The sequence below is a fragment of the Thermobia domestica genome, chromosome 1 (assembly GCF_964235325.1).
Source record: "Thermobia domestica chromosome 1, izTheDome1.hap1.1, whole genome shotgun sequence".
In the NCBI taxonomy this organism is placed as follows: Eukaryota; Metazoa; Arthropoda; class Insecta; order Zygentoma; family Lepismatidae; genus Thermobia; species Thermobia domestica.
Genome location: NC_137454.1, coordinates 318345499 through 318371477, shown reverse-complemented (window position 1 = coordinate 318371477; position 25979 = coordinate 318345499). Strand labels below are relative to the sequence as shown.

The 25979-nt window shown below is 35.9% G+C and overlaps 1 protein-coding gene across 2 annotated transcripts in view; it reads right to left on the bottom strand.

Annotated features, from left to right (window-relative positions):
* Positions 1 to 3277: 3277 nt before the first annotated feature.
* Positions 3278 to 25979, bottom strand: part of LOC145662628 (eukaryotic translation initiation factor 1A, X-chromosomal-like) — a 35593-nt gene continuing 12891 nt past the window's right edge. The window contains exons 2-6 of one of the 2 annotated variants that reach the window (XM_081728391.1): positions 22011 to 22094; positions 20196 to 20299; positions 9263 to 9395; positions 7584 to 7687; positions 3278 to 3724 (exon numbers count right to left, since the gene is read on the bottom strand). In XM_081728391.1, coding sequence (XP_081584517.1) covers positions 3719 to 3724; positions 7584 to 7687; positions 9263 to 9395; positions 20196 to 20299; positions 22011 to 22094 — 431 coding nt within the window. In that variant the 3' untranslated portion in view covers positions 3278 to 3718. Of the gene's footprint in view, positions 3725 to 7583; positions 7688 to 9262; positions 9396 to 20195; positions 20300 to 22010; positions 22095 to 25979 lie in introns of those variants that run through there. The other variant, XR_014127073.1, reaches the window with a different exon arrangement.

The following is a 25979-nucleotide window of genomic DNA, read 5'->3' as shown; positions in this document are numbered from 1 at the left end:
TTTCGAACATTTTGATTCTATATTAACCATGTAACTATTAATTTGCGTCTTTACTAAGAAAATTAAAAGAACATAAACTTAATCTCAGAAATCTGCATATTCATCTCAACACTTTTTTTTTTTTTTTTTTTTTAACACTTGCTTTAAAGTAATTTTTTGTTCGTGCCACCCCCAACGTCAATGTTTAGCGCACAAGTACACAAGTGCAAAACAAAGTTCAACGATATTTTCTTTTTATTGTTAAAGCTTCTGGAACAAGTTAGTCATATTACTTCTGTACAAAATTAAATGTAGATACATTTGATTTTCTATTGTTGTTAGCTGAATAGCAACCATTGTTGGGCTTCAATGCTAAGTAACATGTTACTTTAATTTCACATTGATTGTGAAATAAGGAAGCTAATTTTTCCAACAAAGGCCTATCTGGTTTATTATGGATATCTAACTTTCCCTTAATAAGGATCATAAGACAATCCGTCGAAACATAATACCTATGATGTAAACCTATAGATCTCCAGCCAGAACAGAGATAACTTCCGTTTTGCGAAATCTTTGGTTGTCCTGTCGTAATTGAGATGCTACGTGGATAAAGTTGAGGGTCCATCTGACGGCTGGCTCTATTAATTTACAAGTATGAGAAGCAATAAAATCTAGAGGTTAAGAGTCATTACAAGCTATAAATTTCGAGTATGAACCACAGAATTCCAGAACAGGTTAAACACATCTTTTAGTGGATGGTCTTCACGCAACAACCAATAATGTCGCAGATGGAAGGAATTCCTGCTTTAGTTCAAGCTATGTGCATCCAATTGGCTCTATTCTGGTTTTGAATACAGTTTCACGGTTTATGTTGAAATACGTATGTTTCAATACATTTATCTTAGGAATCACAACAGAGAGAAGACTTTAAAATTCATCTTTAAACTAGAGAACTCTACACATACTGTATTTGATTTGGTTTTTAGTCTTCTTACCACTCCAAGGAGATGAAATTGTTGAAGTACATTTCCATAGACAATATTTTGGCTTCCGTCTTCTCGGCTTATTCAGGAAGATGAAATTCTTAGTGCAAATGGTGGTCATTGCAGAAGTCACGGAAGTCGGAGGTGGTGGGGGCTGTTGCTCGTTTACTTTAAAAAAAACTTTCTTCACTGTATCAGTTATAAGTATGGCATCGAAGAGAACGAGTGTCCCATAAAAGCTCAATATCTCATATATATTTCAATCCATATCTCTACATTAGATTCGCACTGGGCAAATCTCTAGTTCGGATGGCGGGCACTGAAGAGGCCAGAATGGTGAAAGGAATCAAATGGTGGTTGTAAGTTTGTAACTTTCGATCTTTTCCATGAAACAGCAGTTGAGATTATTACTTTCAATTATGACCCAGCCATAGATCGTGGTGGAGGAAGTCTGCAACTGTGTCTTGGATTGACGATTGTTCATCATGGATGAATTTAAAATTTGGCTTATTTGTACCTCTCTACTTATTGTGTTTTCTATTAATTTTCATATTATTTGTTTCAATATTATGTGTACTTCGGTATCTGATTTAATAAATGCAATTCTATATTATTTATTTCCTTCATTGCAAAAAGAAATACAACTTGTCTTTATAGAAAAGATCCAGCTACAGGGCGCGAGGGATAGCATGAGCTATGACCTTGAAATCCGCAACCAACACACTTGAAAGGAACAGGTAATCCTAATAATGTTGCTAACTGCCACAACGGTGAACTAGAGTTTGGCAATTTGAAACATTTCTGGGAAGGAGTAACAAACACACTTTGAATCAATCTCCAGCCTTCCTTTTTTCTTCATTTAGAAAAATCTAAACAATAAAGTAGCCTATTTATTTAATAAGATGTAAAAGTGCACTCGGTGCGTTAAAGCTTTCCTTACTCGTTTATTTATTGATTTTTTAATGCATGATGATCGTAAAGTAAGCTAAAGTAAATATTACATCACATAACACCACCTATATTTACAATCCATTCATTCTGGGGACCACAACCCATGTCCTAGCCTTGGGGAAATCGTAGCTGCAGACCTGTCAACTCCTCCCCCTCCACCAATACAGGGAAGTTTGTCATTTTCGCTGATAGAACAAAGTGGTCATATTGGTACCCTCCTTCTCGGGGTGCTTATTTATGACAGATGGGGGTGTCTTGAGAGACACATGAAGAAGTCGAACTGGACACAGTGTTCTTGTGTTCAGTGAAGAGTGGTTCTAGTTCTGTGCTGTTTTAGTCTCTGTTATGTCCTGTTTTATATATATATATATATATATATATATATATATCATAATGGAGGGAAAGAAGAGCGGAAAACTTGTAAGATCGAAAATAATTCACAGCCAAAGCAGAGATTTGTTGGTTATGTTTATGATTTTATGAAGAGAGAGGCTGACAGTGGAAATCCAATTAATGTAAAACAAGTGCAAAAGCAAGTATCTGAAGCAACCGGTGTTTCAGTAAGTACAGTAAAACATGCTTTGAGTGAACGGGGGGGGGGGGGGATCATGGAAACAAGCTTTTCTACTCCGAATAAGAAACAAGCACAACGAAAAACAAAAATCTCTGTGGATGATTTTGACAAATGCGTTATTCGTCGAACAATTAATAAATTTCATATTGTTCACGGTCAACAAAATCCTTCCACTTTGGAATCAGTGTTGCCATCCAATTTCTTTAAATAATCTTAACTTTCTCACATTTTCCTCAATAGCTTCCTCTCCGAAGACAACACTACCACATTTACATACCGTTGGAAAGGCCATTCCATCACCTTTCAAATCCGCTATGTTTTACCTCTGTAAAATAGTTACAGGGTGAACAATACGCAACAAAGTCAAAAATGGTTCACAACCTGTAGCTCTCAAACCGTTGAGATTAGGACCTATGTTCATATGAACTTTTTTTTTGCTTAGAGTCACCCATACTACCATTTCCCAAAATATTATCCCTTCCTCCTGGGACACCCTACATATATATATATACCGCCTGTTTATTTCAAGAACGACATAGCTCAAAATTCCTAACTTTTCAGGAGAAGCGTTTGAAATTTCGAAACGCAATGGAAACAAATGGGCGCAAGAACGACACAAAGTGCTCTCTAGCGCCCAGTTTTGAGATCATATCTATGAAATTTTTACCAGAGATAGACATCAAGATTAGCTTTCATTTTAATAAGGGCGACTTTTGAGTTATGTCGTTCTTGAAATAAACACGCATATATTCTTATGTGAACTGTATTTACGGCATTCTATAAAGGAATATTCTTTTTTATTTCATGTAATTCGAATTTTAATGGTCTCCAAATTTACAGCTGGTCTATACATTGAATGCAGCTAATTACAAAACACCAAGAATGTAAAGTAGAACTCAATTGAGATTATAAATAATTACCGAACCAATATATGTACTTTTTTTGTATAAAGAAAAATTGTTCATCAAATGATTAATTAAAAAAATGTTCTTGCTAAGTTGAGTATCCAGAGTTGACAATATATCCACTCTCACAAAATAATAAACATTGAACATGAGGAGCGTTTGCGGATCAAGAGAACCTGTTGTATGTCACATAACGCACATTTCTAAAATAAGATAAAACAGAAGTTCATGATGACCTAAGGTCGAATGGATATTTCTCATCATCTTATGGTAAGTAACTTCTATGAACGCTGGGTAGTACGCTTGCAAATATATACCACAGTCTATCAGATCTGTAAAAACAGAAGAAAAATGTTATTAGTTTAATTTATATTCTGAACAGAAATAAGCGGTGTGGTCGAAAAATTTCATAACTCTCATTATATTCAAAATTTACCTTATACTTTATTCTTTTCAAAATAATTCAATCAACGTACTAATCATTAAAAATTTGAGCATATGAAGACCTTGAAGTAATAGTAATGAAAACGGGAAATTCAAGTAGATGGATACAAGATGCGATTTTGCACACTATTTTATAACTATAAACGACTTTATTCAACAGTTTGGTTCCTAGGCATCTTATCAATTTTTCGAACACATCCTTCAAATTATTTTCAAAAACAGCATATACTAATATTTTTTTTTTTTTCACAAGGCTATTTAAAATGATCTTCCCGATTATAACTCACGCTTCTAAACACGTACGTTCATGAAAGTGATGTCAAATGAAAGGGAAACTCAAAAAGTTTTAGTATCTGACAAAGCTGATGTATTAGTTGCGCAATTAGCCGCTCAAGCGACAAACACAAAATGGCAGCAAATGAAGATAAGAAAGCATAGTAACCGATCTTTAATTAGTGTCCACAGAAATTTTAAAGTTAGTTTGGAGAAGACCCCTTAGCAGCACATCTGCAAGAAGAAATCGCCAAGCCGCCTATCGGAAAATGCGGAAACAATGGAGCATGTTCGGGGCAATTCCACAAAAAGTCCACAGAATCCACGGTGAAAGAAAGCAGAGAGTCATAGATACCGCAGCATGCAGTGGGGGCACCACCTCATTTTCATAGAGGTCAAAAATGAGCTGAACAGGAGACCATCACACAAATAGATTGGACGTGCAGGTCGTAGGGATAAAGACCTGCTTTCTAGGCCTCCACATTCTCCTGATCTTACCACGTGTGACTTCCTTCTGTGGGGTTTCTGTATAATAATAATAATAATAATAATAATAATAATAATAATAATAATAATAATAATAATAATAATAAACTACAAGCCACTCTAAATTTTCTTCGAGTACACATTACAGACGCCATGTTATCCGTCGATCACGGAATGTTACAACGTGTTTGGCAGGTGGCTACAGGCTTGATGTGTGTAAAGTTACAGAAGGGACTCACACTGAACATCTGTAATCTCAAACATGATAGGTATGTAATGAAACAAAAACTTCTTGAGTTTTTCTTTCATTTGATACCATTTTTTAAGTATGTGCATATTAATAAACGTGAGTTACTCAAGTTTGTATTCGGGAAGATCATTTTGAATATCCGTGTACTACCAAAACACATTTTCACATTCAGATTAACTTACGAAGCTTCAGAATATAACAGACTAATTTGTTACATCATCTATTTCTATTGCTACTGAACATTCTGTTCTATAATGTAATACTACACGAATAATAAAATTGACGAATATTTTGCATAACGCGGTTATTATAAAAATGAAATCTTTAGTTTTACGTCCCACGATTATACCGATTAGGCTAAAGGAGACGGTGATGATGAGAGATGAGTGAAATGGTGGAATGAAGAAAGTGGGAGGAAACGGGAGAACCCCGAGAAAACCCACCACAAAGTCCACACAGCGCGAGCTGGGATCGAACCAGGGATCCCAAGCACCGGAGGTGAACGCTCTACCACTGAGCCACCGCGCCCCCTAACGCGGTTATTATTTTTGATAATTGTAAAATAATGTGTGTGTGTATGTATCATCAGGTTTTCCCCCACACAAAGAGGCAACCTGATTAAAAAAAAAAAAAAAAAAAAAAAAAATCATCTAATCGCGTACATGCCATTTTTTGAGTTTCGGCTTGAGGGGTCAACACTTATGAACATTTTAAAGACTGTCTTGCATGTATGCAACCAACATTACATATTTGTTAATGCAGGCTTACCTAACAGCATAGAATAAATGCCAGGGTAATGAACATATTCTTTCTTTACCGATGTTCGAAATTACGACCCAGCAACGTCGGCTACTAACAGTTAATTATAGCAGGCACGGTAATTAGTGGTAGAGCGATCATCTCTGGTGCGAAGGATCCTTGGTTCCGTTTCAGGCCACGTGAGTTTGTGGTAGACAACATCATGTATGTGTATTTTCTCGAGGTTACAATGTTTCCTCCCACACTTCCATTTCATTAATTTCTTTTCATAATCATTTGCCTCCTTTAGTCTACAGGCCGTAATTGTGGGATGTAAAACTGAAATATTCCATTTTTCATTTAAACCTGAAGAAATATATTTGTTTCTTACAACTTTTGTATGTTTAAATGATTTTTTTTGGTATTATTTGGTTTATAAGTAGTTTTTATATTTTTAAACTTGTTTAGTAGCTAAATTTTGGGACGAACAAATTCAGTTTAGACTTATTGTACCTAGACCTCGAATATCGCAGTTTTCCATAGTGAAGATGTTTTTGGAATCAACCAAGCGCATATACTAACTTCGTATATGGTTTACAAAAAATCACTGTTATTGCTATTCTTGATTTTATTCAGTGTCATAACCTGTGAGCGAAAGAGGGCAACTGCACCTCCATTTAAGATACCCGCCATTCAAGTGGGGCTCACTTCGAGATAAACGTTCTTACTCCATATGATACGATACGAACATGAATGTATAAGCCTAACTTGGAACACATGTACTTCGGAAAGAGCTCTCAAAACTCAAAAACTCCATAAATACTATTCACCATTTTGACCAGCTGACAGACATACGCACACAGACTTTGAAGCAGAATTGTTCTTTAACTTGTATAACGAGAGTGGATTCAAGCAAATAAAATGATGTTCATATTCACTTAAATCTAGAGGCTTGATTAATTAATCGTTAAAATTTCCTTTCAATATCGAGATAATCGCTGGTTGATTTGCAGCTAAGCGTTCTTTTCAGCACAGAGGCTATGAGACAGGGATCTATAGCTTAACGTAGGGTTAGAACCCTCACGCACCGAAGACGCGCTGATTTCCGCTTTATTCAAACCACATGAGCCCCTACTGGAAAACGAATCCATGTCTCCTCCACCAGACGCAAGAATGATCAATTGTAAAGGAGGGACATCCATATGGAAGAAGACGTATTCTCGTTCCTTCAAATGCAACTTGCGCCATAAATTGCTTGGCACTAGTAGTTTATCAGTTCTCATTTAGCAATAACTGCTGTGTTTCGTGAATAATACGTTGTCAGAATTGACTTTAAAAGGATTTAAACCTTGTGGTATTTGTAATTAAGTTAGTTTACAATGAATAGGAAATTGCCAAAACATGAGCACATGTTCTCACTTCAAAACTTGTGAATATATGACTGCAATTATTAAGATGTGAGTGAGTTATTTGTGCAAAGTTTTCCGAACAATACTTCCATCTCGACTTGCAATCCTAACTTGAGTATAAAATTTGAACAGATTGGGTTTATAGTGTATTACTTCTGAATTTGATAAATGAACAGCAGTAATGGTATAATATGTGCATTAAAAATGATGGAGGAGACCTTGAATATTTGATTTTGTTATCTCTAACTTTATGTTATGACATTAATTGTAGCCCTCTCTGCTGGTCTAGTGGCTAATATGTGGTCTTGTGTTCCATTCCCGATGAGGAGAGCACAAAAATTTAGTTTCACATCAGTCACTTTGCTTAATCATCCGTTTCCTTAAGCCTAAAGGGCATATATGTGGGATGCTAAACTAAAAAATTTCATAACTTTTTTACATTACCTGTAATCATTTCTAATTGATAAACTTGTTTCAAATGTATTTTAAATGTATTTTTGCCTAGTGACCCACCCTGCACTGTATCTGTATGTATTTAATGTATACATAAAACATTGGTAATAAACCAATAAAAAAAAAAAAAAAACTTACGTTGTCAACCATGTCTCCTTCTCCTTCATCACTCAGTTCATCGCAGAAGTCAATATCGTCATCCATACCATCATCAACGAAGGTTACGACGTCATTGATTCTCACTGAAATGAATATGGTTAGTTTAAAATTTTACCAACAAGAAATCTTCGCTAACAATTATGGAACTATTTATGTGACAAATTAAAAAATTAAGAAACGAAAATTTAAATATTACGATGATAGTAAACCTGTAATTAACCCCTTGCATTGAAATAACGAGTCTAGCTTGTCATGGCTTCCCGGTGCCAAATCGCACAATGACGAGCTACATTCGTCATAAAATTTAAACTATTGTAGCATCACGTAGGGTTACTATATTGATGTTTTGAAAGTTATATAATGATAAACCACTTTTAGAACTTACACTTCAATTATCAGAAAATAAATCGTAGTGGAAGGGGTTAAGGACACTCAAGATTTCAGTGTGAATACCCACGACGACTGATTTTTTACTTCCACTCAAAATTATCCTAACTGGATTTATGAACATTCAGGAGAATTACAGCTCAGTTATCCCAATGTCTGTTTTTCTGAAAATTTTATGGAAATATTTTAGGAGAAAAGAGACGGAGGAGGGTTTTCTTCTTTATGTTGCTTATTATAAGAATAATTCAATACCTTAGCATATTCATTAATACATTAATTACTGTTTAAGAACAAGAAATATGCTATAGGATAACTCAGTTACCCCTATAGATATATTATATTATAGATTATTTTTAGGTAATTATGGTAATACACGCAAAATTGAGAGCAACACTGTAAAATGCGTGTCTTAAGAAAGCAACTGAAATCAGTACAAACGCTATAAAATGTATTGAAACAATAGTTGTTAGGATAGGTTACGATAGTTAAGTAAGGTTACCTGGAAATATATAACGTTCCTATTCCAGTTCTTATACGCTGCTGTACGGGTTTTATATTTGCCATTAACTAAAGACTACCAAGAACAAAGCACACAATTTAACCTAAGTTTTCTGAAAAATAGCATGGGATAACTTAGCTATCCTTTGTAGAAACTGGTACATATTAGCCCTGATAAAGCTGATTAATATGACTGTTCAAGTACAACAGATAAAAACAGATGATTTAAATTGCAAAGCATAATCTTACGAATAAATTCTTACACGAGAAAACAGAGCATACATTTCATGAAGCTATGCAGAAATTATACGTAAAGGCAACGACTACCGATAATCATCATTACACGTACAAAAATACAATTACATTATAATTAAGAAATCACTAGATTCGTACAATATATGCCCAAATATTCTATTCGCAGCAATGCACAGATTAACGTCATGTAATAGCGTATGACGGTAGTGTGGAAGAGTGAAGGTAGATGATTTACATTATACAATTCTAAATCGATCTGAAGAAATAGTTTTGAAACACGAATAAGAATTTTTGTCCTACAAAATCTGACCATTTTACATGCATTATATTAGCTTCGTTAACAATCAGAAATGTGTTTAAATGTGAGCTTAACAAATGTGTTTAAATAAGCAAACAAAATACTAACACTTTCAAAGTACGCCTGATTGAATTATTGAATTGGCCATTATTCTTTATTATTAAAACTAGTCTCAGCCTACAGAAATCCAAAAAATGTTTACACTTTGTAACATGCTCACCTGTCTCTGGGAATTCACCATAGGTCTTCAAATTTCTCGCCTCATCAGGTGTGTACTTTAAGATGACATCTGCTTTGGCATCTTGATAATCTCTCAAGCCAATTAATATGATATCACCTTGGTTAATCCAAACCTTGAAAAAAAAAAAATTATAAAACTGGATCAATCACACTTCTATCTACTACATAAAAGTATTAAAATACAATCATTTACCAGAAAAGTTAGAGGATTAATTTTTAAATTTATTGATTCATTTTGAAACACGTTAATTGAATGTTTGTTAGTCACACGATATGTTATGAATACACATTCCTTAGAGGTGATTCCGGATAAAATCCAGATCTGTGAATAGCATTTTGTGTATGTTTCAATATTTAACATAAACTTTAAGAAGGAAAAACAATACGAAAACATGGAAAATCATACATGACGCACACCATGACCAAATGTTATCGAAAGGTCACGCGTTTAAGAAACAAAAGAAGCTTTGGGCCGGCCTTCAACAGAGCACATACCGCTGAAAATGCGAAATATAGGTCTTTTACTTTGAGAGTACTTTTGCAGGATATCAGATGCACTAAACTTGAATAGTGATATACCATCAAATTTCATATAGTGCCAAAGAAAAAGAAAGAAAATAAAAACTGACAGGAAACCCACTGCGAAGCTTCAGAGGTTTCTATCCATACTTCCCTTCAGCATCTAATGAAACGTATTCGCAGAAGTGCTATAGTGTACTTTTTGCGGTATTTCAGATAAAACGTGCAGTGCTTATAATGGTTGGACATAAAAGAATGAAACAAAAAATGAGATACGAAAATGTCAGAAGGAGCATTAAATTAAGGACCCTTTACTCCACAAGCTCTCCCTGCCACCTTTGGGGCTGTGATGTCACCCAAAAATTTTAAATAGCAAGGTAGATAATTTGTACATCATTGAAAAGATCATGATAAAGCAAACAACTTTCGTGGGAAAAAGATTTTCATGTAGTGCACCGTTTACAAACTGGAAACCATTTAATTGTGCCTTTTGGAACATTTAGATAACTTATTCAGTACTAATAAATTATTAACAGACGGAGATAAAACAATGGAACAAAAAGTTAGGTAGGAAAATGTGTGGTGCACCGAATGGAGTGTTCTACCTGATCCACACGGCTTCGGCTTCCTACTCGATGCATCTTCTGGTATTTTCCTATCACTTGACTTCAGCCCTTACTCAAATGAATACAGTTTCTACACTGCATTCATATTTCTGCGAGATGCATCTTAATATTGTCTTCCCATTTGCGCTTAAGTCTTCCTAATGGTCTTTCTTTTTTTTCGCTTGGGTTTCCAGTCAAAATTATGAAAGTCTTTCTACTTTCTTCCATTCTAGGCACATGACCTGCCCACCTAATTAGCATTAGGATTTAGATTTATGAGTTTTCGGCATCTATGGCCATTTAGCCCGTCACGTATGAGGGATGACGTCCCTCGGCGATGACACTATCCATTGATAGGGAAGGAAGAAAGGAAGCGGCCTCGGACCTATAAGTTAGGTACTATCCTAGTATTTGCCTGGTGTGAATGAGAAAAACCCACGAAAACCTCATTCAGAATGGCTGGCCTGAAAACACTTTCTACACTTTTCCGACTGAGACTTAATGACTAGCAATGTTAGGTAAACGGTATAACTTATGCAGTTTCTCGTTATGAGTTTTCGCCCCTTTTCCCTTCTCGTCGTTCTTGGGTACGATTATTCGCCTTAGGATTTTATTTTCAGATACTTTCAGTCCAAGCTCTTCCCTCGAAGTAAGAGATTATGTTTCTCAGCAGGCATAGTTTTCGTTTTATATACTTTAAACTTCAAATTCTTTGACAAAACACTGCTTTCAGCCGAAATTCAATTTCTTCGTGAATATGGTTTTATATCTGTTAATGCTGATCCTAGATAACTGAATGTATTATTTGATATTTTAACGTATCCACAATTTACAGTTACAGTCACGGCGAACTTGCATGTATTTAGTTTTTTCTGCATTTACTTCTAAACCTATATCCCTGCAAGCGTTTACTAAAACCTCTATTTTTCTCTAATTATCCTAATATCATCCATCCTCTGTCAGATTTACATCAGCATAAGCTATAACCTAGTGAGTGTCATTCAGATCTAGGCCCTGGTTGCTATCTTTGATTTTCCTTATAGCGTATTCTAGTACAAAACTGAATAATAACGGAGGCAAAGCATCTCTTTATTTCATGCCATTCTCGACCTGAAAGCAAGCATTTTCCTTCTCAGTAAGCATTTTCGTGGGCCAGCATTTTCCTACTCGGACTTTACTTTTTACAAAAAAAAAAAAAAAAAAAGTAAAATAAAATCTAAAAAAAAAATAAAATAAAAATGTAAAATAAAAGAAATAATAATGATGATGATACTGATGATGTGTTTCTGTATGATGTTCCCTTTCCTCAAGACTATGGTCGCGTGAATGTGTCACTGATTGCTGAACGCGAACCCACCGGGCCCAGACGGGTAAGCTATCAACACTCACCGACCCATCCACTACACCAATCATCTCCGGAAAATAGAACTCAAGTTGACCCAGAATATGAAGATTTCTAAGCCTCCTTCATTCTCACTCGCAGTCCAGTATCCCGATCCGCAGTTCATAGCCTGCATCCCATCGCGAGATAAGGTTACAAACCACAATCCGACAGAGCAAGACACTGACCCAAGAGTGAAACTGACGGTGAGTGCTTCGAAAATCTAAATGTTTGTGTTTACTAGCCCAGATAAAAAAAAAAAAAATCTCAAATCGAATCTAAAATCGCGCAACGGGATGGAATTTCGAAAAGAAAACTGAATGCCAAAAATGAATTTTGTTGATCTTATTAACGAAGTGAAATTTCCTGGCAGGTCTGTGATTCCAACCCCGGTCACACTAAGTGAAATCGATTCTGTACGCTTTCAAGATGCTATAATATACTTTCGTTACATTATTCACATACTGCTTTCCAAAACTCTACTTTCTGAGTACTAATAATACTATTGAAGTTACTTTACTACATAGACTTAAGTAATTAGCTCTGCACTGGATAATGAAAGATTTTGTTTCGACTCGCATACTTTATTTACACTAACTTCCTGTAAGATATGAAACAAGCCAAACGAAACAGAAAACAAAAGTCGCAAAGGTTATTCCATACGAATTGAATGCTTTACATAGCTGAATGGATAAATTTTATCATTTGATTACATATTCTCTTCACATCTCATGAATAAGCTTTACATGCGTTTAGTTTAGTCGTTAAAAAAAAAAAAAAAAAAAAAAAAAATTGAAAATAAGGACATTTACTACAAAATCACATTAGCCTTGTACTACACATGTACTACTTATTACGGCTGTGTGCTACATACTTTACTTTCTTTCCTTAGTATTTTCTCTATTTAGATACAGTTGTGCAAGTGGGGTCAGCGCGGAGGATTTATACCAACAGGGTGACCTCCCTTGTATGAGCTCAGACCTGTCCACTTTGATTCCCACAACAAAACATTTTTTTATCGAGACAATACATACACTTAATGAATTCACATGAAAAGAAAGTATACTTAACCTAAGTCCCTAGCCTAACTATCTAACTAACTTAACCTAAGACATATAAAATCATTTTTATTCAACAGGTTCGTAATATAGCACACACACCGCCTCTTACCGAGGACGTATTGGACGTTGACCATTCAGCTTTAATTTTGTATATTGTTAAAAAAAAAAGTCCTAAAATATGTTCTTAAAATTCGAGTTTTCTGTTTCTGGTGCAAGGAATTCAAACTACATAACGAACGTGTTACTGCTGACGAGCATCTCCCATTACCAATAGTTGTACTAGCACCCTTGTTATCGATGTGAGCCGAAACTTTGTATGCATTTTGTCTCATCGTATTCAAACTAAAGTAAAGGTGAGCACAAAACCAGAGAATGGATTTAATTCTGTGATATAGCAGTACGGAAAATAATAAATAAATAAATAAAAGAATATACGAAAATTACATATTCAAAATATAATTTTGGGGCGAAATGTATGTACTCGAAAGTACACACATTTAATGGACTGTTGGTAACAAACGTCCACACTGAAACTCCAAAAGAACAATTCCCCCCATTGAATGAGTGGTTTATGTCACATCTCTAAGTTTGTACATTGTATAACTTAGGGAAAACTACGCAGCGTTTAGCACATAATATTAGGCATCACAACACCAAAAGAATAAACCATAACGAAATCCGATAATATAGGAATTTTGCAGGTTAGTTTCGCCGAAAACAACAACTTGGATTTTCCTGCTTACACACTTATTTGTTGATTCCCTCCATGGAAAAAAGAATACTAGTTACTTCCCTACCTTATCAGTCCTGGTTTGGTTTACTTGAAGAAATATCCTACACCACCGCTCTGGCTGAGCGGTTTCACGGTGTTTTTAAAAAAGTATTGGAATTCTCCTTCGAATCCAGGCGACTAAGCTGCACCAACACGATGGCTTACGTCAACCACTCACACCCTGACGTATGAATTTTGCTCTCACAACTGTAGCTTCATCGTCCATTGAGCACAGTAAAACACTCTCTGTATACATAGACTGTCCAAAGACATCAAAGGTATCAATTATTTTGTGTCGTAACCTTTAAATACTTCTATTTTTCACGTTTTTTATGGACGGAGATTATCGTACGTCCATCACTTAACACCGCTTCTGGTAAAAGACAAAGACAATGGGGAGACGATCCCTAATTGGAGGTTCATTGTGACGTAACTATACGATGATAGGTGTATCTCTCAAGATCAAAGAAGCCGAAAAATCTCAACCACACCTGTGATTGCGGAAGATCCAATCACAGATAATTTAGATTAAACAAAGAGATGCTTCAAGAAGCTACTATGGCTGACTTTACAAATGAAAAATTTTAAAGAAGATTTTTGAAATAAAAATTTTGAATTCTTTTGAAGATCCCCTAAGCCAAAAATATGAATGAAAATTGATTGGAAAGGATTAAATACGACCAGATATTACCTTATTTCCTAAAATAATATTATATTTTAGCTAAATATACAAATAATTGTTCAATGTAAATATATTACCATATATTTCCCTCTAAATATACTAAAATCATTAGTTCAAGGAACTTAACGCAAATTTTGCGACCTACTTCAAATCGAGTCATTGATTAATTATATATTAAAAATAAAATTTTAATAAATATTAAATTCATATATATACTGGTTGCCCAAAATTTCCGGGCCATGTTACATTATACGATGTATAAGGTAACAACTTTTAGATTCATTTAAACATATCTCGATTAATCTAGCTTTCAGTAAGAATGTTGTACAACATTTCCCTCCTAACTTAGTCGTAGGCCTTTCTGAAATCACTAAATACTTCATGTACAGGGTATTGTATACCCATTTCTTTTCAACTAATTGACAAATAGTAAATATCTGTTCGATAGTTGATCGATTTCGCCTAAATCACAGCGATAATTTCGAATAATTTCATCTATGTATGGGGTCAATCTTGTTAACAAAATGTTTGAGAGGATTTTATACGATGCTGACAAAAGGGAGAAGTTTTGATAATTATTTCCTACCACAATAGTATTGATCAAACATATACTAATACATTATAGGTTTTCGGTCAACACTTCATCAGCCAAAGGAGGGAAGAAATAAGAAGAAAAGAAAGAAACAAAAGTGAAAAGTAAATATCATGCATCAAGGTGGGAGTCACCTTGGAATGGAGTCACAAAACAATGTTGCAAATCTGAAAGGTGTGTGTGTTTCAGGGAGTGAGATGCAATTTTATAGACAGATTGGTCGATAAGAGTATTGAAAAAATAAAAAATACAGAGGTGATAAGAAAGAATTTATATTTTCTAGCTAAAAAACCGAACAATATGAGATAATACAAACAGGAAAGCATTAATAAAAATGATACACAAATAAAAAAAGGAATTCACCAAGGGCAGAAATAGATATATGGAAAAAATAGCGATTGTGTTGAGAGGTATTATAAACGTTTAGTTTAGCATCTAGGGAAGACCGCGTGAGTCTTGTGGATAGAATGTTAATAGTCATAAGCGTCTTCTCTGGAACTGCGATGACTCGGTGATAGGGCACTCATCTCTGAGTAGTGTCCCTGATTCGATCCCACTTCATTTTAAGTGAGCTCTGATGAAAAAAAAAAAAAAATGAAAAAAAAAGAGGTGAAGGGGGAGAGGGTTTCACCAGGTTCTCCCACTTCCTTCCATTTTCCTCATTCCATCATTTTGTCCATTAACATCATACCCGTCTCCCTTTGCCTCGGAACATAATAATGGGGCATTAGATTGTCCTCCCATCTCTCAGAGGGACATGAACCTTAAAAAGGTTTAGAAACATATTGTTAAATGGGTTGTACGTTCTGGAGAAGGTATATGGAAAATTTTGACGATGTGCTGAGCACATATCACCTCGCAGACATGAGCACCAGCGGTAGGCAATGCTTCTTCCCGACCCCCAAGCGCTGTTGCGTCAGAAGTTTACTTATTTTTTTAATATTCTTAAAGACCATCAATAATTGTTGCTGCAGACTGGAAGAACTAAGAGTTCCACCAATATATGAGACTGGACAGATAGTGAATAAAGGATATACACTGCATAACCATCCCAACTCATCAACCACCATACTTTTACTCTCTCTTTCCTTTTTAAATTAATTTTAAGTCTACTGGATATATAGGCACCCAGCTGCTATTGAAATATTACTATGGGATTAACTTGTTTGGAAATACTAACTGATACGTTAAAATGTGAAACGAACACATACTTGAACACTAAAAACTTTACTACTCAATTGTTGCGATGGAAGTAATAGTCTGAAAGGTCACTGAAATACAAACTATGTAGTACTGAAATAGAACACTGAGTACGCGAGGTCATAAAGCAACCACTACTCCATTTATGGCTTGTGATTTACAATACATAAAAAGCGAAATCCTGTAATATAAATATCGTAAACCAACTACTAAATTATTTTTAAAATTTGACATATAACACACAGAAAACGCATATATAAGCACAACCTAAGACACGTTTACTTCGACCGACTAGGTTCTTCAATGTCAGTTCTTGTACAGTATGAGATACGAAATGATATCAAGGAACTATTCACAATCGAGAAAACATGATGACCCTCTCATATTATTCTTTCGTTGTAGTGACTTTAGGTTTAGCTACTAAATAAACACACACAGAAACAAACAAAAAAGCAATCCTTTCTATATATATTAAAAAAACTATCCCCATACATTTTCGAAAAAAAGTAATTAATATGCTACTTAAGACTCTTACGCTCAGTTTCCAGTACATAATACACAATAACACACTGAGCAAGGCTATGTGATAATATGTATACAAAAAAAAAAAAAAAAAAAAAACTATCACGTAAGTTTCAACACAATAACTGTGTCTTCATCAGACTTTCACTCCTTCTCTGGAGGAGTGGAAGTCTGATGAAGACACAGTTATTGTGTTGAAACTGTTACGTGATAGTGTTTTTTTTTTTTTTAATACATATTATCAGATAGCCTTGCTCAGTGTGTTATTGTGTATTAGTATAAAATGGAGACAAGGCCTGATAGAATAGTTTCCAGTACATCTCTATTCTATGAAGAAAAAGTGCCAATATCGGCTGAGTCGTGTCTCTGAATTTGTACAGGGTGTCCGAGAAGTCCTTCCCTGATTACAGAAATTGATAACTCAGGCTAGAAATAAGATAGAAATATGAAACTGGTGTTGAATTGTTTACAAACTATAAAAGTTTTGGTCACATCAGTACACTTCCACATGAGCACCCTTGGTAGCACGTAGCACATCTAGGCGATATTCAATTTCCATCCACACATTAGCCAACATCACTGGAGGGATCGATGCAACGACTGTGGTTATTCGTTGCTGCAGGGTTTCAAGATCTGGTACACGTGTTCGGTAGACCTCATCCTTGACATAATTCCATAAAAAGAAGTCTAATGGGGTTATGTCAGGAGAGCGTGGAGGCCAAGCTGTTGGTACATCACGACCAATCCATCGCCCAGGAAATGTCCTATCGAGATAGGCACGGACGACAAACCTAAAACAAAACAAAAAAAATTGAGACTTGGTAAAACAGAACAAACCTAACACAGACAAAAACTTTTATAGTTTGTAAACAATTCAACACCAGTTTCATATTTCTATCTTATTTCTAGCCTGAGTTATCAATTTCTGTAATCAGGGAAGGACTTCTCGGACACCCTGTACTTCTGTTTCACTTTGAATGAATTTTTAGAAATCCTATAAGAACTTTAAATTCACATTTGGTAGTCTTCTGTGTGATTCAAATCAATTCATAATTAGACCGCCTTTTTGAACACCAAGAATCCCCAGAAATCTGTAATCACTCTTCCTGCATCCATCTATTTTTCCGACTTCCAATACAGCCATTCCGTTCAAGTCGGCATCACAATATTGGTAATACAAGGCTTACCTCAACATAATGGAAAATTGCACACATATACAGCATCTGTATCTGTATCATTTAATTAAAATACCTGGAATTGAAAGTGCATTAGTTGTCTAGTTTAGCATTGGTTACGCGCTAAGCACAGCACCAGGCTGTTGGTACTGGTGTGTTAGGGTGAACTTCGTGCTACATCAGAAGCAGTAGAATGGAAGTGCATATGAGCTGAGCAGACGGAGTCAGTGTAAAATGGAGTCAGTGTAAAATGGGCGAACTCTCCGATTTCCAAATCGGGAAATTGTTGGCGCTCGGTTTATGTGGTGGGAGCGTGACAAAAGCCTCAAGGGCGTTCGGGTGTGTCATCAGATACACTGACCAAGGCGATGACGGACTACAAAACTCACGGTAAAACACATCAGTGGTCGAGAAAAAAAAAAAAAAAAAAAAAGTGCCAGGTTCTGCCAAGTATTCAGAATCGTCGAATAACTGGTGCAAGTGACGGATGAACTCAATTCAAGCAGCACCTCGCACAGCCTGTGTCAACAATCACAGTCTCTCGAGTTGACTGACATGAACATATGGGGTTGAACTGCAGGGAGAAACCGCTGGTAAGGGACCATAACCCTTTATCACGACCTAGTGGTGCCGCGACATGTAACGTAGACTGTTTATGAGCGGAAACATCTGATATGATTGGATGAGCATCGTTAATCTTTTTTATTCAAATTACGGGCTGTGTTTGTGTGTAACGGACGCCCCAAAAGCGTATGTACAGCAGTGTTTCCGCTTGGTCGTAAAAATGGCGGTGGCTCTGTGATGTTATGGACCGCAACCACCTGGTTTTCAGTGGGTTCTGTGTTGACGCTTACCGGCCACTTCACTGCATGTCATTGTTACCATTTTAGAAGATCATGTGTATTCTATGGTCTAGATGCCGTTTCCGAGCAATGAGGCCATATTTCAGAATGATAATACGCCCATTTATACAGCTGAAGCTATCGCGGTGAAGTTTGAGGATTATCGGAATAAAGTAAAGCATCTCCCCTGACACGCGCAATTCCCGGACCTAAACAAAATTGTACATAACATCTGTGATCTGTTATGGAAACATGAATCCGGGACAGATTTCAGACTCCATTCTCTCTCACGGAACTGAGTGGAACACTGCACGCGGATTTATGTAATGGTTCAACTTTGCTACCACTGGCGACCTATGAGTCCATTCCATGTAAGGCCCTTCGTGGCTATTTTCCTGATGGGAGTTCATGTGATGTACACTTAGTGTTGGAAAATTTCATGAAAAGTTCAAACTTGAAAAGTTCGCGCGAAAGTTCGGCTTATTTTTTAAATTGTCCATTCAAAAAATCCCTGTAAAATTATAAACATTTTGGTAAATAACATGGCTATATTAAAAATCAAAGTAAATTTATTTTAGTGTTTTCTCTTTCTAATAGTACCTAATTTTCACATTTTTTTTTCAAAAGATGTTACGGAGCGTTACAAGCATGTATTTCAAATTTCAAGTCAATATCATAGAACAGTATGTTTTCGGCAGAAACCTTCAATTTTACATGATGCTGACAACCGAAAACTTAAATTTGACTTGCACAAAAAAGTTCATATCATAAACTCACGCATTACCAATACAAAATTAATCATTTTATTTAATGTTTTTTTCTTTGTGGAAAGCACTTTCGAAAATGAAAGTTCGCCTGAAAAGTTCGCTCATTTACATCTCTATGTACACTATTTGATGTTCAACTGTGTACTAAACAACGTGCTTTTCGGCACAGCTCTTCCCTTGGTAAGACTGTTCCATTTTATTCCTTGATGTATTTTTGTTTTTCTTCTTTCTGTTTTTATCTTCCGTGACCAAGTTCGGAAGTACAAATAATATTCAGGGATTACAGAAATCTGTATGTAGTATGTTCTTAGTAATCTGTGCTAGGGAGACCAATTGCAAATGAAAATGAGATAGGATATTCCATTAATCTCGATCGCAGATAAAATCACTTCAGTTTTGTTTTCTTTCCTTCTCTGCTTATTGCATCGATCAAAAGTTTAGAGGTAACGAATCTTTTTTTTTTTTTTTTTTTTTTCATTTTGTAGTCAAAATTAGGAACAAAATTATATAGAAGTAATCGAACCTTCGTTTTCTAAAATTGTGTTCGTTCTTGTTCTTAAATTAAGCAACTGCCAAAATTTCTTCACAAGTAAACAGCAACTGAAGTCTAATTGATAACCACGCTTAACCATTTAGTTGAACAGAGGCTCAAATACAATCAAAATTTGAAAACCTCGGAAGCAATCCTCTAACTTTTCCTTACTTTTAAAATGAGGCCACTTAAAAATCAGTTCCGAAAATAACCGACCATAATACTATAGTTCCTTATTCTGATCCTTCTCTGATACAACTTACCTTCTTCCGCAACTTCCCTCTGATATGACAAAGTCGCTTCACTCCATCGAAACACATGGCTTCTAATCGGCCACTGCCCAACATTTTTGTTACTTGCGCGTATTCTGTAATTTAATAAGCTTAGTAAATACGACACGGCCAACTCAAACACAACTAAACGTTTTATTATAGTCGAATTACAACTTCAAAAAAAAAAAAAAAAAAAAAAAAAAATTGTTCACCTTTAAGTTTGATGAGCACTGGATAAATGAATATTAACTAAGAGTATGAAAATACTTACTATTTCACACATTCCAGTGCTATACTATCTTTAATGCAATATACAGTTAAAAGGAAAAATATTACGTCACTTACTAAATAATACAGAAGGTCGATCTGCGTATGTGTGTCCAATTTTACACCCGTACCCCTGACCACAGAAGCGACCGAACCAAGTGGTTAAATGCGTGTGCTATACCTGGAGGTCCATTCTATCGTCTGCCAAGCGAAACTGCGTGTGTATCGTGTGTATCATGGCTCCAAAGGTGAACCGTTTTTGGAATTGCTACGTAATTGGACTTTTCCATGCCAAATATTCGGTTTCTAAAATTCAAAAGCAGTGCAAAGAAAATGGCAGTGCATTGGGTTCGACAACTATCAAGAACATAATCAAGCAGTACAAAAAAGAAGACATACCAGGTAAGCATTCACCCACTAAGGAGTCGAGGAAGCGAGCGTGTACCACAGTGACTCCACAAGTAGCTCAGAAGTTGCGGCGAATGGCCTTACAAGAAAATCTCCCTCCGCAACGTGTGATGGCAGCTCGACTCCACATACCAAATCAACTGTTAACCGCGCCCTGAGTGGGAAATTAAACCTCCGGAGGGTCTTTAAAAGTCATGGACATTACCTAAGTGCGGCCCATCGCCGTGAGAAAAAGACCAACAGCAGGCGCCTCTATGAACGCCATCTATCTGGGGAAAAGTGGAAGTTTGTGGCCACACTAAATGAAGCATGGGTGTATCTATCAGATTGTGGCAAAATTCGGTCGATAACTCACACTTCGCGAGATACAAAAAGCCGTCCTGCGTTCATCCGTCATTACAAAGCAACTTTCTCGAAAGGATTTATGGTTGTGGCCGGTTACTCTTATCAGGGCAAGTTAACAATTCGTTAGGTCCCTAAAAACTGTAAAATCAACTCTGCATTCTTTCAGCAACATATACTGACCCCAATGTATACAGAAGATCTGCCTCGTTTGTATGGGCATGCCATAAACAAGTGTCTGTGCATATGGATAAGGCCTCCTCAAATACATCTCGTTCTACCCAGAACTTTCTGAAGCAGATGGAGACAGACACCGGTATTCGTGCTATTCCATTTCATGATATACCAGTGAAATCACCAGATGCCAGTCCCATGGATTTCTGCGGGTTTGGTCTACTGAAAAGGACACTTTCTTCTCGTCGTGTCACTACTCTCGGGAGCCTGTGGAAAGCCTGCCGAGAGGAATGGGAGAAGATTCCACTTCCTGTACTTCGTCGTAGTCTTCTACAGTGGAAGTTACGGTGCAGGGCTATTGCCAGAACACATGGCCATCACATTGAGGCCAACCAATGGTGGTCCCATGGATTTTCACAAGGTTAGTGTTATTTCAAAATTGGACACACATACGCGGATCGACCTTCTGTATTTATTATTACTGAAGGCTTTGACGCATATTTTAATCTAAATCTTTGAAATAACCTCTAATTACAAATAAATAAATTATACATATGGAATCACTTATTCCTCAGAACGTAATGTTGTGTGTGGAGATACTCCCTTGACATTTACCTTGTCCGTCTTCCTTGAAGACTAACTCTCGCTTCTCTGTTTCATTCTCATTCTTCCCTCTCCTCCTGTTTTTACCTCCCTTTCCTGCATGACAAAAACAATATATTAAAATTCTCATACAGTAGAGCAGTACATAAACAACATTTAACATTACAAAAGGATTTTCATGCACAAAAATTTCAGGATAAGGCATCGTTACTGTATATGCAGAACTGCATTTCATTATGAACAATTAAAGCAGGTAGCACTCTCCCGGTTGGAGAGCTTTAAAAGCATTACGGCCGTTCGGATTGCACTTTAAACTGTACGTCTAAGTCCGTCTCATATAGTCACCGTGCTCAAACAGACGCTAACTTTCATCAAGATTAACAAATTAAAGCAGGTCGCTACGTTCGTATATAATATACTGACTTCTCAAATCAGCACACAAATCAATAACCCAGCATATATAACCAATACTCTACGACGTCTTTTTTAAGTTTAACGTAACGCGTTATGCTCCTAGACTAAGGGAGACGGTGGTTATGATAACGAACAAAAAATGGTGGAACGAAGAGAGGAAATAGAACACTGAGAAAATTAAAGCACAAGGTGTATATTCACCACAAAACTCACTCGGAGCAAGCTATGATCGAACCTCAGACCCCACCACTAGAGATGAGTGCTCTATCGATTTAATTTTCAAATTTCATTCACAAGTGAATTTCTTTGGATATAATCTAACTACAGTACGTGAAAATGCGTATGAAACAACTTTACATAGCAAAATTTTTATGCTATGTATATAAGAATGCTTATTTATTAACTCAATTTTTCAGAAAATATGAAGCTGATTTTTTAAATTTTTGGAACTGCTTGACTAAATATAAAAAGTATTGCTTTAAGCCTACATGGAAAAAGAAATATTTCAGTTTAACGTCCTACGATCATGCATTACGAACCTATACGGATTTGAAGCACGGTAGCATAGTAGAATTACTCACCTCCGCAATTGTGAATTACTAGTTTGATCCCAGGCACTGCGAGTTTGTAATGGAGACAGTTTTCAAGGGTTTTCGGAGACAGACTAAAATACATACAGACGAGCAACTTCCTATATGTGCTATTGAAATCAGTTTGGATCGTCTGCACAGCGAAAGAACCAATCAGCGCTCTCGGTGGACGGAATCAGTATCGTCGTGTGTGGATGGCGCTGCCATCTGTCTTGGAACGTGACGTCATGGGTTGTCATAGTAACCGGCAGATTGTTTTCGTCTGCTTCGCATCTCAGTGTTAGATGTAGTGCAGAAGGATCAGATAAGCTAATGTTCACTTTTTCTTGTACTGTCTCTGGAATGGACGTTCCTTTCCAACTGTTTTTTTTATATCAACAGATTTTTCTTTCTTTTAAAGAGTTCAGTTTGAAAATACCTAAGTTCCGCGAAGTACGTCAACAGAAAAAGCTGTTCCCCAAATGCAACTAAAGGAGCAGAAATCTGGTCTGTGCTTACTTTCGAAATTTCCACGTAGGTGACGTCAGATCGATTGATTAGTTCCGTCGTCGCGTGTTAGAGGCGCTACTGTCGTCAAGTTTCCAGTTTTTCGCTGAGTTTGCGGTCTGTACATTCTAGTCTGTGATCCGTCCCCTTTCGCTTAAGAGCAATCCGTGGGATGTTAAAGGTTTCATTTCACTTCATTTTCAAATGCAAAAACTCCAATATTATGAGGAACTGCACTTTAAAAATCGGTCCATGAATCTTAATGCAATTAAGATCTAAAATTACCGAAAGGAAGCTGTATTTGAACGTACTACAAATACATACTATACTGTGTCATTGAAAAAGTGAAACTAAAGAGCGACAAGTATCTTTGAAGGGTAATAAATAATAACTGAAGGTCTGAAGACGATTATCCACCATCTGACCGAAGATTACACTTCGCTCAAAAATTTTCTTAAAAATTTATTATTATTTCGATAAATTGTCCACAATTTCGGTGTTCTTCCTATAATAAGCTACGAATTTATATTCTCAACGTAAGATTAACTGAGATAAGTTTCAATATACATCTCTTCTGTTTGTATCTGGTCTCACTCCTCGGAACTTAACCCTATTTAAAACATGTCTAATTCAAAGACTAAGATCAGTATGTATACTGTGTATGAATAATAGATATATAAGAGTAGTACACCTTATGTTGAACTCAATGAAACACGGTTAATTAAAATGAAAGTGATATTTTAACAGTTCAATAAATGTATAGCCTAAATTCATTATAAGGACAGGAAAATATACTCTGAAGAAATTAAGGAACATTTTTTCAAAACTCGATAGAGCACAAATTTTGAGAAACGGTAGTATATATGGGATAGGTATGCTTTTTATGCTAATCAAGCTGGAAAATCAGAATTGGCAAATCTCGATATGTGCCATGTGTATAGCATACTAAATCGTAAGCATTTTGTCCTAACTCGATAATAATAAAAATGCAATTCCTGTTAAAAGGATATACACAGGGCTTGAAAAATCCACTAGCCTGCTCGCCAGCGGCGAGTTTTTTTTTTTTTTTTCAAGAATATATAGCAGAGATCACTTATTATTATTTACGACACATGCTAATAAACAAAATAAAATGTATTGATATGATTATTGTGTCGCAAAGTTATTTTTGTTTATTCATATAAACACTGACTGCAAATCAAGATTATATTTGTAACGACTTTAAAATATAATGATTTAGCCTGGGAGCTTACCAAAAATACTCCGAATGCTAGAAGCGGAGAAATCGCACAAGTGAAAAATCCCTAAATTGGACTTTTTGTTATAGCAGTATATACTTTTGCACAAAATATATTCATGCTTTGAATATCAATAGATATAATGGATATTGGGATTTAATTTATGTGAATCTAATAAATGGACTCTCTTACAAGTACTAGAAAACTCATACATTTATAAGCTTAACCCTATTTTCTTTTGTTTACTTGACTAACTTAAAAACAATAAAACATACCAACACTCTAGAAAGTGAATGAGATATTATATGCGAATTTCTATTATATAAACTGATGATTGTTATATAGACTTTTCGTATACTGTATCAATTACGTCGTCATAAACTGCGCAACCAAACATGTGGTCTTTAAAGAAGTTCGAAACAATTATCGATTCACATAACAGCATGCTGTTGATCCTACTTGCCTCACTTTCTACATTTTGATATTCCCCACTGTCCTTTTTAAATTATTCACAATTTTCTAAAGTGAAAATAGGATTAGCAAAGAGCCTTAACAACTGCTAGAATTACGAATCGCACCACAATCCGAATCTTTCCGTTACACTAAGGGGGAAGGGGTTCACCGAAATTAACACAACATGGGTAGAATGTTGTATCGCTAATTTGATATAGTCTACAGTCTATATAGACAGCAAACAACTTCATGGAAGTCTCAATTCAACTTTTGAATAGTTGTTCCATGAACATCCAGTACACCGAGGAAATCTTAAGGTAAACTGTGTTATATCCGAAAGAAACAGTACTGCAATAGATAAATGTAATTTGTGTAACATATCCCTAAAAACGTAATAGAGAAATAGTGCAAAACGCAGAATACGATCGAATCTTGCAGAAATGAACCAATGTTTAACTTAATTCCTCTTGAACGTTACTAACATTGCAGTTTCCAAGATCAGTTGGTTGGTACAGTTTAACATTCCTCTTAGCATCCAGGCTATATAAAACGCAGGCCTACAGATAAGAAGAAAGGCTCTCTCAATCCAGAAGTCGGTATATTCAGGGTGCGCGCTTGACATTAGATCAGCGGGGAGTATAGTGTAGGTCAGTATTGACATCTCGTGCGAAACATGGTAATTATAGTAAATATATGACACTAGTGACAAGAACTAAGAAAATACATATTTCCACAGGTTACTGTGGGATAACACGTGGCATAAAAGGATGTGGTCAAAAACCAAATACTGGAAATATAAA